The sequence below is a fragment of the Scyliorhinus canicula genome, chromosome 17 (assembly GCF_902713615.1).
Source record: "Scyliorhinus canicula chromosome 17, sScyCan1.1, whole genome shotgun sequence".
Lineage (NCBI taxonomy): Eukaryota > Metazoa > Chordata > Chondrichthyes > Carcharhiniformes > Scyliorhinidae > Scyliorhinus > Scyliorhinus canicula.
This window is the reverse complement of record NC_052162.1, coordinates 118206652-118225404: the sequence shown is the minus strand read 5'-3', so window position 1 is coordinate 118225404 and position 18753 is coordinate 118206652. Positions and strand designations below refer to the sequence as shown.

At 47.7% G+C, this 18753-nt stretch overlaps 1 protein-coding gene across 1 annotated transcript; it reads right to left on the bottom strand.

Moving 5' to 3' along the window:
* Positions 1–15455: 15455 nt before the first annotated feature.
* Positions 15456–17035, bottom strand: LOC119951383 (zinc finger protein 214-like; the record flags this gene model as incomplete). The annotated part of the gene is made up of 1 exon (XM_038774528.1): positions 15456–17035. A coding segment is annotated over one exon (678 nt), but the record flags the coding sequence as incomplete, so codon positions are not given.
* Between the last annotated feature and the right edge of the window lie 1718 nt (positions 17036–18753).

Genomic DNA, 18753 nt, shown 5'->3' with positions numbered 1-18753 from the left:
CGAGCCTGCTCCACCATTCAATAAGTTGACGGCTCATCTGATTGTAACCTCAACTCCACACAGGCCCCTTAGAAAATACATCTTGGGAGCTAGTTGTAGGAAACAAGGAATTAGCAGAGGATCTAAAGAGATATTTTACATCAGTCTTTACTGTGGAAGATATTTGAATATCCCACTAATACAAAAGAATACAAGGCAGGAATTAAATCCCACCACTAGAGAAGCAGTCTTGGACAAACTAATGGGGCTAAAGGCAGATAAATCCCCTGGACCTGATTGCTTGCATCCTAGATCCTAAAAGAAATAACTACAGAGAAAGTGGACGCGTTAATTGTAATGTTCCAAAAATCCTTGGATTCTGGTGAAGTTACTGGAGGTATGGGAAACTGCCAATGTCGCACCGCTAGTCAAAAAGGAAGTGAGGGGAAAAAGCTGGAAACTATAGACCAATCATAATAACATTTATTATTGTAAAAATGTTGAACTCAATTAGTAATGAAGCAATACCAACACTTTTGGAAAATCATAATAAAATCAAGCAGAGTCAGCATGGCTTCATACAAAGGAAATAATGTCTGACTAATTTAGCAGAATTCTTCGAGGATGTCGCAACTAAAGTGGATAGAGGAGAACCAATAGATGAGTTGTATTTGGATTTCTAGACAGTGTTCAACAAGGTACCTCATAACATATCAGGTCACAAGATAAGGGCAGCACGGTAGCATTGTGGGTAGCACAATTGCTTCACAGCTCCAGGATCCCAGGTTCGATTCCCGGCCTGGGTCACTGTCTGTGCGGAGTTTGCAAGTTCTCCCCGTGTGTGCGTGGGTTTCCTCCGGGTGCTCCGATTTCCACCAAAGATGTGCGGGTTAGGTGGATTGGCCATGCTAAATTGTCCTTGGTGTCCAAAATTGCCCTTAGTGTTGGGAGGGGTTACTGGGTAATGGGGATAGGGTGGAGGTGTGGGCTTGGGTAGGGTGCTCTTTCTAAGAGCCGGTGCAGACTCGATGGGCCGAATGGCCTCTTTCTGCACTGTAAATTCTATGATTCTATAAGAACCCATGAAGTTGGAGGTAGTATATTGACATGGATAGAGAATTGGCTAATGAGCAGGAAACAGTGAGTGGGGATAAGGGTTCTTTTTCAGGTTGGTGACCTGTAACCAGTGAGGTTCCACAGGGATCAGTGCTGGGATCACAACTGTGTACAATTTATATTAATGACGGACTTCCGGTGGCGGCGATGTCCGAGTGAGCCGCACATTCGGTGGGCTCTCACTCCGGCGGGACTGAACAGCTGTTTCCCCGCGATAGCGGGACCACGGAGGCGGCAGAAAGGCTGCCGGGAACAGAAGAGGAGAGCGGGCTGCAGAAAATGAAAGTGTGGGAGGCCAGCAGGTGAGGAAGAAAGAGAGAGAGACGGAGGCAAGGAGGAAGCTGACCTGAAGGGTAAGATGGCGGACCCACGGACCTTCCTTCCTCCAGGACAAAGGGAAAAAAAAGTTTGGAGTTGCTGAGGAGGGACAGCTTGGACCCACTTCAGATGCCCAGGAGGGGGTAAAAATTTAAGGTGCTGGGCAAAGGAAAGCGGCAGCGAAGGCGCTGAGGAGCGGGCTGCGGTACATGGAACAGCGGGATTCCAGAAGGCAGAAGAAGAAGGAGAAAAAGGGACAGAGACAAGGACCTGAAGAAAATTACCTGGGACCTAAGATGGCGGACACACGGACCCCGGACTCAGCAATCCAGTTGGCGCTGGATAACATGCTCCAGGTAATGAAGTCCAGTTTTGAAGCGCTGAAGCGGGACAGCTTGGACCCAATCCAGAAAGCGGTGGATCAGCTGAACCAGAGGATGGACGCCCAGGATGTTAAAGTTAAGGACCTGGGAGAGGCGGTGGAGGAGCAAGCGGATGCGCAAACGGTTGCAGCGGTAGAAGTGGACGGCCTGAAAGAGCGGCAGAGAAGACTGCTGGACAGAGTGGAGGAGCTGGAGAATAGAATCCGCAGGAACAATCTGAGGATGGTCGGCCTCCCGGAGGGGGCGGAGGGAGCTGATGCTGCAGCGTTTGTAGCAGACCTGCTGAAGCAGCTGATGGGAGCCGAAGCCTTTCCACGACCGTTGGAGCTGGAGGGGGCACACAGAGTGCAGGCAAGGCAGGGGCGGCCGGGTGGACCCCCCGCCCGATGGTGATTAGGTTCCACAGGTTCGTGGACAAGGAGCGGGTGCTGCAGTGGGCAAAGAGCGCCAGGAGCAGCACGTGGAACAACAGTGTTCTCCGCATTTATCAGGATCTAAGCCAGGAGGTGGCTCGGCGGCGAGCAGCCTTTAAGAATGTCAAGGAGGTGCTGTTCAAGAAGCACGTGAAGTTTGGTCTGCTGTTCCCAGCCCGGCTATGGGTCACGCACCAGGGTCAACACCACTACTTCTCCAAGCCCGAAGAAGCAATGGATTTTGTGAGGGACCTGGGGCTGGTCCCGAAAGGAGGCCCCAAGGACGCGAGTTAGGGCCCGAGGATTTCTGTGGGAAGGAACGCCGAATGTGCCTGGACCGCTGCTCAACGGTTTGCTGGGCCAAAGGGGCCAAGCGGAACATTTGAGACTCTTTCCTTTGTTCATGGACATTTATGTGCTTTTTCTCTTTTTTCTGTGGTTTTTTCCCTTTTTATGTTTTTTTTTTTTTTTTCCTGTTTGGGCTTTTTGTGCAGCTCGTGGAAGACACTGGAACCGGCTTGCCCCAGTGGGGGGGGGGGGGGAGGAGGACGGGGGAACAAGGGGAATGGGACAGGAAGGCGCCGGAGTGTTGAGTCACCGGGCTAGCAGATTGGCTAGTCAAGGAAGTCAGATGGGGGGGGAAGTAACAGCCAGTAGATGGCGGGGGTGGGGGTATCGGGGGATGGGGTTAGGGGAGGGGGGGGTTGTTCTGCTGACGGGAGAGGGACTTGAAATAGGCACTGGAAAGGAGGTCGAGGGTGGAGGCAGCCAAAGGGCGGGCCAGGAATGGCGCGACGCACGGGTCAGGGGCCGGCCCGAGAAAGGTTATGGCTGACCGGCGGGGTGGGGGGGTGGGATGTGCCCCCCGACCAGGCTGATCACCTGGAACGTCAAGGGACTGAATGGGCCGGTTAAGAGGGCGCGGGTGTTCGCGCACTTGCGGGCCCTGAGGGCGGAGGTAATTATGTTGCAGGAGACACATCTGAAAGTGTCAGACCAGACCAGGCTAAGGAAGGGCTGGATTAGCCAGGTCTTCCACTCGGACTTGGACTCGAAGTCCAGAGGGGTGGCAATCATGATCAACAAGCGCGTGCAATTTGAGGCAGAGGGCATATCTGCAGACAGGGGGGGCAGATACCTGATGGTACGGGGCAGACTGGAGGGGAGAAGGGTGGTGCTGGTGAATATATATGCCCCGAACTGGGATGACGTGGACTTTATTAAAAGAGTGCTGGGGAAGATCCTGGACTTGGATTCTCGCAAGCTAATAATGGGAGGGGACTTTAACATGGTCCTTGACCCGACTTTGGATCGGTCGGGTCCCAGAACGGGTAGACTCTCAGCAATGGCAAGGGAGCTGAAAGGGTTTATGGGGCAAATGGGGGCAGTGGACCCCTGGAGAGAGGGACAGCCAACAGGAAGGGGCTACTCGTTTTACTCGCACGTCCATAAAGTATATTCCAGGATAGATTTCTTTGTAATAAGCAGGGACTGTATGGGGGAGGTAAAGAACACGGAATACTCAGCAATTACCATTTCAGACCATGCCCCGCATTGGGTGGACCTGCAGTTCGGGGGAGCGAGTTATCAACGCCCGCAATGGAGGCTAGATGTGGGACTGCTGTCGGAGGAGGGGATCTGCGAGAGGCTTCGGAAATGTATAAAAAATTACCTGCAGGTGAATGACACTGGGGAGGTCTCAGCGGCGACCGTGTGGGAGGCGCTAAAGGCAGTAGTTCGGGGGGAGCTGATTTCAATTGGGGCCCACAAAGCCAAGGCAGACCGGGCAGAGATGGATAGATTGGTCAGGGAAATGGGCCGGATAGATGAAGAGCACGCGGAGTCCCCGGGGGAGGTTTTACTCAGGGAAAGGCGGAGGCTACAGGCGGAACTGGGGGCACTATCCACGAGCAGGGCCGTGGAACAGCTTAGGAAGGCGAGGGGAGTGGTGTACGAGTATGGGGAAAAGGCTAGCAGACTGTTAGCGCAGCAACTCAGGAGGAGGGAGGCGGCCAGGGAAATAGGTAGAGTGAGGGACGAGGGGGGGCGCAAAGTGGAGGATCCGGCAGAATTGAATAGGGTATTCCGGGACTTCTATCGTAAGCTGTATACTTCGGAGCCGCCGGAAGAACCGGAGGGGATGAAAAGGTTTCTGGACGGGTTAACATTCCCAACAGTTGGGGGGGGGCAAGTGGAAGAGCTGGGCGCCCCGATTAGAGTAGAGGAGGTATTGGGGGGCCTAAAGGCCATGCAGTCGGGGAAGTCCCCGGGGCCAGATGGATACCCAGTAGAGTTTTATAGGAAGTTCTCTGAGCTGGTGGGCCCGGTCTTGGCGAGGGTTTTCAATGAGGCAAGGGACAGAGGGACCCTGCCGCCGACAATGTCACAAGCCACCATATCTCTGATATTGAAGCGGGGTAAAGACCCGGAGGTGTGCGGGTCCTACAGGCCAATCTCCCTGATTAATGTAGACGCCAAGCTCCTGGCAAAGGTACTGGCGGGGAGAATGGAGGACTGTGTACCGGAGGTGATTGGGGAGGATCAAACTGGGTTCGTTAAAGGTCGGCAGCTGGCGGCCAATCTGAGGAGATTGCTCAACGTGATAATGATGCCCCCGGCGGGTAGAGAGGTGGAGGTAGTGGTGGCAATGGACGCCGAGAAGGCCTTTGACCGGGTAGAGTGGGACTATCTATGGGAGGTGCTCGGACGGTTTGGGTTCGGGGAGGGATTGGTGGATTGGATCAAATTATTATATCAGGCCCCGAGGGCCAGCGTCAGGACTAACAGAGAAGTGTCGGAGTACTTTAGGTTGTACCGAGGGACCAGGCAGGGCTGCCCGCTCTCCCCGCTGCTGTTTGCGCTGGCCATAGAGCCGATGGCGCTGAGAGCCGCAGAGGGTTGGAAGGGGATGGTGAGGGGCGGGGTTGAACACAGGGTTTCTCTTTATGCAGACGACCTGCTCCTGTACGTGTCGGACCCAGTGGCCGGGATGGGAACTATACTGGGAATGCTGAGGGAGTTCGGCCAGTTCTCAGGATACAAATTAAATACGGTCAAGAGTGAAATGTTTGTGGTCCAGGCAAGGGGCCAGGAGAACAGATTGAGAGGGCTACCGTTTAGGCTGGTTGAGGAAAATTTCCGGTATTTGGGAATCCAGGTGGCACGAGACTGGGGCAGGCTGCATAAGTTAAATTTGGCCAGGGTGGTGGAGCAAATGAAGGGAGAGTTTCGGAGATGGGACGCACTCCCGCTGTCGCTGGCAGGGAGGGTGCAGACTGTAAAGATGACAATCCTCCCTCGATTTTTGTTTATTTTTCAGTGCCTCCCGATCTTTATCCCACAGTCCTTCTTCAAAAGAGTTAACGGGCTGATCATGAGCTTTGTCTGGGCGGGAAAGTCTCCGCGGGTAAAGAAGGCGATGTTGGAGAGGAACCGCAGCGAGGGAGGGCTGGCTTTGCCGAGTCTGGTCAATTATTACTGGGCGGCCAACATCGCTATGATAAGGAAGTGGATGGTGGGTACGGGGTCTATTTGGGAGCGGGTGGAGGCGGCTTCGTGCAGGGGCTCCAGTTTGGAAGCCCTGGTCACGGCTCCTCTACCGCTGCCGCCAGCCAAGTACACCACCAGCCCGGTAGTGGTGGCGACCCTGCGGATATGGGGCCAGTGGAGGAGGCATGTGGGGGAGATGGGGGCGTCTGTCTGGGCGCCAATCTGCGACAACCATCGGTTTGCCCCCGGCAGTATGGATGGGGGGTTCCGAGTATGGCGGCAAGCAGGGGCGGGAAGGGTGGGTGATATGTTCCTGGAAGGGAGCTTCGCGAGTTTGAGGAGCTTGGAGGAGAAATTTGGGGTGGTAAGGGGAAATGATTTTAGATACCTACAGTTGCGGGACTTTGTTCGTAGACAGGTCCCATCTTTCCCGCGCCTCCCGCCAATGGGGATCCTAGACAGAATAGTCTCTGGGAGGGATGAAGGGGAGGGTAGAGTCTCGGGTATTTATAAGGTGCTCATGAGGGAGGAAGGGTCCCAGACAGAGGAACTGAAACTTAAATGGGAGGAGGAGCTAGGCGGGGAAATGGAGGATGGGCTGTGGGCAGAGGCCCTGAGTAGGGTAAACTCGACCGCGACATGTGCTAGGCTCGGGCTGATCCAATTTAAGGTCGTTCACCGGGCCCATATGACGGTGGCTCGGATGAGCAAATTTTTCGGGATAGAGGACAAATGCGCTAGGTGCGCGGGAGGACCAGCGAACCATGTTCACATGTTTTGGGCATGCCCTGAGCTGAGGGGGTACTGGGAGGGATTTGCGGGGGTCATGTCCCAGGTGCTAAAAACAAGGGTGGTGATGAGCCCAGGGGTGGCAATTTTTGGGGTTTCGGAAGACCCGGGCGTCCAGGGGGAGAAAGAGGCCGATGTGCTGGCCTTTGCTTCCCTGATAGCCCGGCGACGAATATTATTGGCGTGGAGGGACTCAAAGCCCCCGAAGACGGAGTGGTGGCTTGCGGACATGTCGAGTTTCCTGGGGATGGAAAAAATCAAGTTCGCCTTGAGGGGTTCTGTGCAGGGGTTCACCCGGAGGTGGCAACCATTTATTGACTTCTTTGCGGGAGAGTGAGCATCAGCAGGGGGGGGGGGGGGGGGGGGGGGGGGGTTAGAGTAGAGTAGGAGGGAAAATATGGCGGGTAGTACCGGTGGGAGGGGAGCGGGCTTGTGCAATATGTTACGGTGGAAGTATTGAAAGAACGTGGATGTTTGCACATTTTTGCCTTTTTTGCTTCCTTTCTGATGATGTCTGTAACTGTTTATAAAGCCAAAAACTACCTCAATAAAATTGTTTATTAAAAAAAAAAAATTTATATTAATGACTTGGAGGAAGGAAGTGAATGTACTGTAGCCAAATTTGCAGACGATATAAAAATAGGTGGAAAGGCAAGTTGCAAGAGGGATACAGTTTGTAACAAGATATTGATAGGTTACGTAAGTGGGCAAAAAGGTGGAAAATGGAGAATAATGTGAAAAAATGTGAAGTTCATTTTGAGAGGGAGAACAAAAGAACAGTATTATTTAAATGGCGAAAAGTTGCAGAAAGCTGCAACACAAAGGGACTCGGGGGAACTTGTGCAGGAAACACAGGAAGCTAGCAGACAGGTGCAGCAGGTAATCAGGAAGCTAATAGAATGTTGGCCCTGATTCCAAGGGGGTTGGAGTATAAGAGTCGGGAAGTCTTGCTGCAGCTGTACAAGGTGCTGGTGACACCACATCTGGAGAACTGGGCAGCTTTGGTCCCTTTTTTTCATAAAAGATGTTACTTCATTGGCGGTGGCTCAGAGAAGGTTCATGAGGCTGATCCCAGGTATGGAGAGATTGTCTGAGGAGCAAAGGTTAAACAGGTTGGGGTCCACTCATTGGAATTTAGAACAATGATGTGATCTCATTGAAACAGACAGGATTCTTAAGGAGCTTCACAGGGTAAATGCTGAGAGGATGTTTCTCCTCATGGGAGAATCTAGGCCCAGAAGGCATCGTCTCAGAATAAAGAGATGTCAATTTAAGATTAAGGTGAGAAGGAAATTCTTCTCTTGAGGATTGAGAGTCTTTGGAACTGTGAGAGTTGAGGGGACAGAGTCCTTGTGTATATTTAAGGCTGAGATAGATTCTTGATCAGTGAGGGAACCAGTGATTATGGGGAAAGGGCAGGAAAGTGAACGCAATAAATGTTGGATAGCTGTGATTCTATTGAAAGTTGGAGCAGACTCGAAGGGCTGAACGGCCGACAGCTGTTCCTATTTCTTATTGTCTTATTTGGGTCTTATTCCTGCTGGACCCCCCCCCCCAAAAAAAACTTTTCACCCCCTTTAAAATATTCACAGACTCTGCTTTCACTGCCCTTTGAGGAAGAGTTCTGAAGTTTCACAAACCTCTCAGAGAAGAAAAGCTCTCCTTTACCTTAAATAGGAAACCGTAAGAAGTCTGACAACACCAGGTTAAAGTCCAATAGGTTTGTTCGAATCACGAGCTTTCAGAGCACAGCTCCTTCCTCAGGTGGGGAAAGCTCTTTCTTTTAAAGTGACTCCAATTCCTAAATTTCCCACAAGAGGAAACATCCTTCCCACATCCACCCTGTCAAGGCCCCTCAGGATCTTATACGGTTCAATCAAGACACCTAAACTCCATCGGACACAAGCCCAGCCTGTCCAATCATTCCTCATAAGACCAGCCTCCAATTCCAGGTAAGAGTCCAGTAAACCTTCTCTGAACTGCTTCCAACACATTGACTTCATTCCTTAAATGAGAGCAATACTGTACACAGTGCTCCAGATGTGGTCTCACCAATGTCCTGTATAACTGAAGCATAACCTCCCTCCTTTTGTATTCAATTCTCCTCACAATAAACAATAACATTCTATTAGCTTTCCTAATTACTTGCTGTACCTGTATAATCGCCTTTTCTGATTCATGCTCTTGGACACCCAGATCCCTCCGAGTCTCAGAGCTCTGCAATATCTCACCATTTAGATAATAAACTTTTTTATTGTTCCTGCCAAAGTTGACAATTACACATTTACTTTCCTATCTATCTTTGTAACATTGCAACATAGGAGCAGGAGTTGGTCATTCAGCCCATCAAGCCTGCTCCACCATTCAATACGATCATGGCTGATCATCCACTTCAATGCCGTTTTCCCCACACTATCCCCATATCCCTTTGTGTTATTGGGATTTAGAAATCTGTCAGTCTCTGCTTTAAACACACTCAATGACTGAGCTCCCACAGCCCCCTGGGGTAGAGAATTCCAAAGATTCACAACTTGTAGATTTCTACAGATCAAACGATTGCCCTGTCCTATTCCCGTATCCCTGTCAGTTTATTTCCCTCAAAAGCCCATCCAATTTCCTTTTGGAAACATTCCATCATCTCCGCTTCTACCCCCTGGTAGGAAGTGGATTTCAGGTATTTCCCAAATACGGCCAAACTCTGGTTCAAGTCTAACATTTTCTTCAAATGTGAACGAGAATCAGAATACAGAAGGAGGCCATTCAGCCCACCATTCCCATGCTAGCTCTTCAAATGAACAATCAATTTGGTCCCATCACCCTGCAAGTTTATATTCCCACCAAATCTGTCCAGTTCCCTTTTGAAAGTTACAGTTGAATTTGCAGCACGGTGGCGCAGTGGGTTAGCCCTGCTGCCTCACGGTGCCGAGGTCCCAGGTTCCATCCCGGCTCTGGGTCACTGTCCCTGTGGAGTTTGCACATTCTCCCCGTGTCTGCGTGGGTTTCGCCCCCACAAACCAAAAGATGTGTAGGGTAGGTGGATTGAATATGCTAAATTGCCTCTTAATTAGAAAAAAATAATTGGGTACTCTAAATTTATTTTAAAAAAGAAAAAAAAAGAATTTACTTCCTGCACCTTTGTCAAGCAGTGAATCCCAAATCACAACAACTCGTTCTGTTTTAAATACTTTCATGGTAGGCTGTTTGGATTTTCACAGGGGATTTGCAATGGAAAGAAAGACATGGTTGTTGCACAAAATCAAGACTCAGTCCATAGTGATGATCTTTGTGAGTGGACCGACTGTGATATATCCAAGGTTGGGGGCTAGTTCTAAAAATAAATTACATTTATTTGACTGGCACAGTGGGGTTGGCCCTGTTGCCTCACAGCACCAGAGGCCCATGTTCGATTCTGGCCATGGTCACTGTCCGTGTGTGGCTTGTACGTTCTACCCATGTCTGTGTGGGTTTCCTCCGAGTGCTCTGGTTTCCTAACACAGTCCTAAGATGTATGGGTTAGGAGGATTTGTCCTGATACATTGCCCCCCAGTGTCCAGGGATGTGCAGGTTAGGTTATGGGGTTACGGGTGAGTGGATATGGGTAGAGTGCCCTTTGGAAGAGTCGGTACCGACTCGATGGGCTGAATGGCCTCCTTCTGCACTCAAGGGATTCTATATCTATTTCTATAACACCTTTCGTGACCACACAATCTCCTAAAGCTTTTTACAGCCTTTGAAGTACTTTTGAAGTGTAGTCACTGTTGTAATGTCAGAAAGTCTGGGCATGTCTCATTAATAATATTTAGTTTTAAAAATCAATCACTCATCATCTTCACTGTTATAAGTAACAAAGTTAACGAAGCCTTGTTAAACTCTGAATCCTGACTGGACCTTTATTTTAAAAATTCATTCTAGATAAACCAAACTGTTTCTAGAAACTGATGAATGAGGCAAAATTGTTTAAAGTCACAAATTGTTCCAGAATTTTGTGAAGCTACAGGGTATCATCCTGCCAAAGCCTGGCTCAAGTCTAAGACTCATTGTTCAATCCAATCAAAGTTAGTAAGAAAGAAAGTGATTGTCTTCCATAAAACAGTATTTTTCAACCAGTGGATATTGTATTAACCAAATGTATTAATTAAAGATTACAGTATTAATTAGCTACCAGTCAGTACCAGATGACTGATTAAGTAATGAGCCTTAATTGCGTTACAATTAAATAATCAATAATGAATCAGTAGTTACAGAAAGAGTCTGAGTTTTATTTGCTATAAAAATGTAAAAGCTTAATTGCTGTGTATGTAAAGAATGTGCAATGAGGATAAATGTACTGGCAAGAGAGACCTTCAAGCTCTGATTAGCCTCAACATTTGAAACTGTCTGAATAAGGGATTGTAGAGAATCAGATAAAGGGATAGTATGAAACAGTTCTATTGTATTCCTGTCTGAGATAATGAGAGAAGGTCGTGTCAGTAATTGGGATCCAATTAAATTAATCTAGTGACCAAATTGACCAATCGTCATGTTACAACAGGCCCAACTCTGATGTGAGGTAATGGTCACTTTGGGGATAAAAGTAGAGGTTCTGAAGGTCTTCCTTGCTGGCCAAGTACTGAAGATTCCCAAGGTCGAGTTCCAAGGAAATTACTGCCAAAGAAGGAGCCAGACTCCCGAGGCTGAATTCCACAAGAATTACTGTCAAAGAAGGAGCCAGAGAGGGTTACACTGCTACAGACTGATCACCCACATGAAGTTGGAAAAGTCAATGTCTTAAAGTTTCTTTGAATAAACTTTTTAAATTTAATGTCAAGAGACTTCTGTCTTTGCGTTAATTGCCTTGTCTGAACCAAAGTGAGTTTATTAAATGGTAACTTGGGAGTGGCTGAAATCAATAAAGTTCCAGATAACAAGATCAGAAAACATAAATTAAAAATGCATTTCTATAGTGCCTTTCACAGCCACAGAACGTCCCAAAGGGCTTTACAGCCAATGAAGTACCTTTGAAGTGCAGTCACTGTTGTAATAATGTAGGAAATGCAGCAGCCAATTTCCACACAGCAAGATCTCACAAACAGCAATGTGATAATGAGCACATGATGTGTTTTTAGTGATGTTGATTGAAGGATAAATATTGACCATGACACCGGGGATAACTCTTCTTCAAAATAGTGGCTGTGGGAAGTTTTACACCCACCTGAGAGGGGCAGACAGGGCCTCAGTTTAACATCTTCTTTGAAAGAAGGCTGTTCTGACAGGGCAGCACTCCCTCAATGCTGGGACCAGGAATGTTGGAACTGGTTTTTGTCCACAGGTCCCTGACTGGGTCTTAACTTTCTGATTCAGAGGTGAGAGAGCTGCCGACTGAGCCATGGTGCATACTAGCTAGAAAGGAAAAGTTATACTATAAAACCCTCTATCCTTTGCCTCCCATGCCTAAATCTAATAATTAAAACAGTATAAATAACATATTTGACTTACAATTGTTGAAGCGTTGATTTAGAGCCACAAGTTTTGACTTTCCACTTTCTCCTCGAGCATCTGTCTGTCTCTATTGTTCGTGTCAATGACAGCCAGACGACGAAGCTGAGGCTGTATTTAGCTGAGAATAACGGGGCCTGGGCCCCAGTTGGGAAACTGCCATGGGCGTCGCACTAATAGAGAGACAGGAGGACTGACTGGGAAATGGGCCTCCAACCAATTGATACATCGGTCACTATTCCGATTCCAGACCAGAGGCTGGGATACTGGACCAAACCCCCAAACGTTTCAGCTTATTTGTCAGACTGCGGATAGAATGATTTGCTCCAGGAGTGATCGCATGAAGAAATAGAGCTTGGTTATTTTTTAAATAAAACTTTATTGTGGCTACAATATTAAACATTTTAACTTCAGCCCCAAAAACAACAGCTTACAATCACCCATTTAAACATCACTACTCAATCTCCCATTAAACAACAGGAAAAGAAAGATACAGCTCTCAATCTATCTTTCTGTGGGAGAATTGTGGACCCAGAATTCAACTCCTCTCTCCAAACCTTTCTGCAAAAACTGCTCTCTAAACATTTTTAAAATGTCTTTCTGCCTTCCTTGGTTCTACCCAGCAATGACCTCATCTCCCCAAGCTGGAAAACAAATGATCTCTGCCGGCTGCAAAGAACATTCATTCCACAAGTACTTTCCCAGTCAAACCACAGTCCATTAGCCCAGACTGAAAAACACATTCCTTTAACAATTTCACCTTCTGGCTACTAAAAACACCCAGGTCCTGCAAAACAGGATCCTTCTGTAAAATAAAAAAAGGACCACTGCAATGGAATCACACTCTAACCCCCACACTTTTTACCTTTACATTGCCCAATACACTTATAATCGAATTTTCCTAAAATCTTCCAATCATCATACACCACCCCCCCCCCCCCGCCCTTTTAAAAAAATGAACCAGCTATTTACGCTTTGTTTTTCTAAAAACATTTTTCATTTGAAACATTTCTTATGATTACATGCAACTTATACTCTGTAATATAATTTTACATGTTTCAACAGTCAAACATACATGCGAGTGTAGTGAGTATAGTCCATTTTAGTCTTCTCACATGCCACAGTCACAAGCATAAATTTACCAACTCCTAGATTTCCAAAGACCGGGGTGGCCTCCAAGATTACACAAGAAAAGCTTCAACAATTCAGTGATATGTAGTTGCCTGGCTCTGACTGCAGAATTCTTCACTTGATGGTAAGACAGGTTGCTATCGATGCTGCAGCATTCATCATCTGTTCTTCACATTTCTCAGCTGCTTTGTATTCCGTGTCTGTTGAGGAGAGCCAAAAATAATTGGCAACAGATGCAGATGAGATGTTTCCCCTGGTTGGGGAGTCTGGAACCAGGGGACACAATTTCAAAATAAGGGAGAAGCCACTTAGGGACGGTCTCCGAGGAGACATTTCTTTACTCAGAGGGTTGTGTTGTGAATCTTTGGAATTCTCTACCCCAGAGGGCTGTGGAAGCTCAGTCACTGAGTGCGTTTAAAGTAGAGACTCACAGATTTCGAAATACCAATAACACAAAGGGATATGGGGACAGTGTGGGGGAAAAGGCATTGAAGTGGATGATCAGCCACGATTGTATTGAATGGTGGAGCAGGCTTGACGGGCTGAATGGCTAAGTCCTGCTCCTATGTTCCAATTTTACAAAGATAGGAAGGAAAGTAAATTGTGAAGAGGACATAAGGAGAGTAAAGTGATATAGGTAGGTTAAGTGAGTGGGGAAAAAATCTGTCAAATGGAGATTCATGTGGGAAAAGGTGTAATTATCCATCTGGGTAGAAAGAATAAAACATGCTTATTATCTAAACTGTGAGAGATTGCAGAGCTCTGAGACTCAGATGGATCTGGGTGTCCAAGAGCCTGAATCACAAAAGGTGAGTATACAGGTACAGCAAGTAATTAGGAAAGCTAAGAGAATGTTATTGTTTATTGTGAGGGGAATTGAATACAAAAGGAGGGAGGTTATGCTTCAGTTATACAGGACATTGGTGAGACCACATCTGGAGCACTATGTACAGTATTGCTCCATTTAAGGAATGATGTCAATGTGTTGGAAGCAGTTCAGAGAAGGTTTACTGGACTCATACCTGGAATTGGAGGCTGGTCTTATGAGGAATGATTGGACAGGCTGGGCTTGTGTCCGATGGAGTTTAGGTGACTTGATTGAACCGTATAAGATCCTGAGGGGCCTCGACAGGCTGGATGTGGAAAGGATGATTCCACTTCTGGGAGAATCTAGAAATTGGAGTCACTTGAAAAATAATAACTTGTCCATTTAAGGCAGAGGAGAACTTTTTTCTCTCAGAGGGTTGGGAGTCTTTGGAACTCTCTTCCTCAAAGGGCAGTGGAAACAGAGTCTTTGAATATTTTGAAGGCAGAGCTGATAGATTATTGGGAAGCAAGGGGGTGAAAGGTTGTTGGGTAGTCGGCGAGAATGTGGGTTTGAGGTTACAATCAGATCAGCCGTGAACATATTGAATGGTGGAGCAGGCTCGAGGGGCCGAGTGGCCTACTCCTGTTCCTAATTTGTATGTTATCACATCCTTTATAATAGATTGTAGCAATTTTCCTCCTACTGATGTCAGGCTAATGGGTCTGTGGTTCACCGTTTTCTCTCTGCCCCCTTAAATAGTGGGGTTACATTTACCACCTTCCAATCTACAGGAACCATTCCAGAATCTACAGGATACTCAAAGATGATCACCAATGTATCCACTATCTCTACAGCCGCCTCTTTCAACACTCTGGGATGTAGCCCATCAGCTTTTGGGGATTTGTTAACTTTCAACCACATTATTCTCCAGTACTACTTTTTCACTAATACGAATCTCTTTCAGTTCCTCGTGCTCACTGGTCCCTTGGTTCTCTGGTGTTTCATAGAATTTACACTGCAGAAGAAGGCCATTCAGCCCATCGGGTCTGCACCGGCTCTTGAAAAGAGCACCCTACCCAAGCCTGCACCTCCACCATATCCCCACAACACAGCAACCCCACCCAACACTAAGGGCAATTTTGGGCACTAAGGGCAATTTATCATGGCCAATCCACCTAACCTGCACATCTTTGGACTGTGGGAGGAAACTGGAGCACCCGGAGGAAACCCACGCACACATGGCGAGGATGTGCAGACTCCGCACAGTGACCCAAGCCGGAATCGAACCTGGGACCCTGGAGCTGTGAAGCGATTGTCCTATCCACAATGCTACAGTGCGTTTTTAGGACAATTTCTGTATCTTCCTCCGTGAAGACAGACACACATTGTTTAGTTTCTCTGTAATTTCCTTATTCCCCATTATAAACTCTCCTGTCTCTGTCTGGAATGGACCCACATTGGTCTTTACTAATCTTTTCCTTTTCACATCCCTATCAGAGCTTTTCCAGTCGGTTTTTATGTTTCTCCCCAGTTTGCTCTCGTGTTCTATTTTTTAAAATCAGTTTCTTGGTTCTCCTTTGCTGAATTCCAAACAAGTTCCCAATCCTCAGGCTTATTTCTATTTTGGTCACTTCAAGAGCCGCTTCCTTTGATCTAATGGGATCTTGAACTTTGATTTCTGTTCCTTAAAGGAATCTATATTTGTTGTATTCTGTAAAATGAAAGTCACTAAAGTCCCAAAGGACCATAGGCTGCTCTCCCCTTTGAGAGAGAGAGTGCTTACTGGTGATGACTTAACTTGAGGGTCACCACACTTTTGGTGAGGGGCAACGTTGAGAAGGCAGGGCCTTCATGGATAACCTCTCTGTATGGGAATTGAACCTATGCTGTTGGCGTCACTCCACATCATGAACCAGCCAACAGATCTAACTGACCACCTGGTAAATATGTAATATTTCCTTTAATATTAGCTAGTCCCTGTTTCCCATCAGTGTCCCTATCCACTTCAAACAACTTGCCCCTCATACCTCATAGTTTTCTTCTCTGAGGAACACCCAAATAAATCAAACAGAAAAAAAACATATAACCACCACAGCCCATCTCCATGGCAAGGTGGCATGCTTTGGAGGATCCAAATAGAAATGGGAACTAAATATCTTCAAACTTACAAACACTCTTTCGCTCTGTGATTCTCGCGACATTTAGAACCAGGCAATTGCAACAAGTCTCAAAGACACTGGAGGCAACGTCGTGAGACCAGCCAGTTCAGTAGAAAGAAACCATCTGATCATCCCCATTGATCAACTGTCAGAATGAACAAAATGCAGTCCTGGGTGTAATTGAGAGCAGAAACAATAACAGAATCCAACTCCTGTAATCAATTGTGAACTTGTTGGTATCTCAACAGGTGCAATGAATCACATATTTCCTTCCCAGGCTGAGAGCACGAGTGGCCTCTATCCAGTGTGAAGTCGTTGGTGTGTCCACAGGCTGGATGAGTGAATAAATCCTTTCCCACACTGAGAGCAGGTGAACGACCTCTCCCCAGTGTGAACTCGCTGATGTGACTGCAGGGTGTCTGACCGAGTGAATCTCTTCCCACACTGAGAGCAGGTGTATGGCCTCTCCCCAGTGTGAACTCGCTGGTGTTTCTTCAATATGGATAGCTCAGTAAATCCCTTCCCACAAGCAGAGCAGGTGAATGGCCTCTCTCCGCTGTGACTCCGGTGGTGTTTCACTAGTACGTATGAAACACGGAATCCCTTCCCACACTGAGAGCAGGTGAACGGCCTCTCCCCAGTGTGAACTCGCTGATGTTTCTTCAGGCTGGATAACTCAGTGAATCCCTTCCCACACTGAGAGCAGGTGAATGGCTTCTCGCCAGTGTGAACCCGTTGGTGGCTCTTCAGCTGGGATATCTGAGTGAATCTCTTCCCACACTGAGAGCAGGTGAACAATCGCTCCCCAGTGTGAATTAGCTGATGATTCCGCAAGTTGGATGAATCACTGAATCCCTTCCCACATTGAGGGCAGGTGAATGGCTTCTCGCCGGTGTGAATTCGCTGGTGTGCCCGCAGGTTGGATAACACAGCAAATCCCTTCCCACACACAGAGCAGGTGAATGGCCTCTCCCCAGTGTGAATGCGTCGATGAGCTTCCAGCACAGATGGGGATCTGAATCCCTTCCCACAGTCCCCACATTTCCACGGTTTCTCCATGTTTTGGATCTCCTTGTGTCTCTCCAGGTCGGACAATCAGTTGAGTCTTGTCCACACACAGAACACGTGTACGGTCTCTCTCCGCTGTTAATCGTGTGATGTTTTTTTCAGGCTGTGTAACTGGTTAAAGCTCTTTGCACAGTCAGTGTTCTGGAACACTCTCACTCAGGTGTGTGTGTCTCGGTGCTTTTCCAGTCACACTGATGATTAAAATATTTTGAAGCCGACAGAACAGATAAACATTTCTCCTTCTAGATTCAAAGGCCAATGATATTCAGGTCCCAAGGAATAGAGTGACTCCGTCACATCGAGAATTACGTTTGAGTTTTCGGTCTGTAATTCCTCCTCTTCTAATATCCTATAAAAAGAGTTTACAAAATGAGTTTACAAAAGTGCAGGATAGAATTTCAGAATGGACAACTCTCGTTTCTATGGAACATTTTTTCCTCTCTCATTCCCCAATGCCTAGTCTCCAAACACTACCCCATATGTCGTCTTCAGGGAGTGGATTCGGAGGGGCGGAGAATCAGAGCTGTGAGCATTGGGAAAGAGACCATCCTTTTAGCCAGACAAAGAAATGTGTCAAGCTGAGGGAGCAAAGGATGTCAATGTCTTTAAGAGAGAGAGACCTGGGCCAAGGTTTGCAGAGTCAGCACCCTCCCTGATTCACTTCCTTTCCCTTCAGTTGCTGCAAGTGATCAACTGAAGGTGAGAATGAGAAAAGAAATGGAAAGGGGGAGAAAAGAAAGTGTTTTACTCACAGATGTTGGAGACAGGAGGTGTGATGCTCAAGCTCATTCAGAGTGAGGAGCAGCAGCTTTGCTGGGCAGGAATGAGCAGGTCAACAAGCGCAATTTCCAAACTCCGCAGGCATACAATGATGGAACTCTGATTGGCTGGCGGAGAAGAGTCCTTCCGGTCCTCCCAGTTTGCCATTGGTCAATACCTCGACATGTGGGTCAAGGGGGCGGGAACTCCCTGCACATGCGCACCTACCCCGTCCTTTGAACATGCGCAGTACCGGACCTTGGGGGAGATCACTGAGCGGCTTCTCGCTCTGGCGGGAGCCGTCAGCCGGTTGCCTGGAAACCTTGTCTGGAGGAGGTGACGGGGGAGGGGGAACAATGGGGACGGGACTGCGCTCTGGAACCCGCAGACGTCACCGTGGAGCAGAGTGATTTGTTATTGGTTGATTCAGCAGGGCTCTATTGTGACGTCACAATTCGGAGCTTGGACAATGAGTTTCAGACCAAAATTTCCTCCTCATCTGGGAGCTCAGTGTTTCCCCCTTTCCATTTCCTTTCTCATTCTGGGGGGACATTGGGGACTTACAGCAACTGAAGGGAAAGGAAGTGAATCCAGGGAGGGTGCAGACTCTGGAAAGCTTGGCCCAGGTCTCTCTCTCCCTTAGAGACATTGACATCCTTTGCTTCCTCAGCTTGACACATTTATTTGTCTGGCTAAAAGAATGGTCTCTTTCCTAATGTTCACATTAAAGGGGTTAAGCCATTTATTATTATTTCTTGTCTTCTGATATAGTTCTGTGAATAAGTTCTCTATTTTGTTACAGCACAGAAGGAGTCCATTCAGTCACTTGAATCCATGCCGACTCTGCAGAACAATTCAGGCTGTCC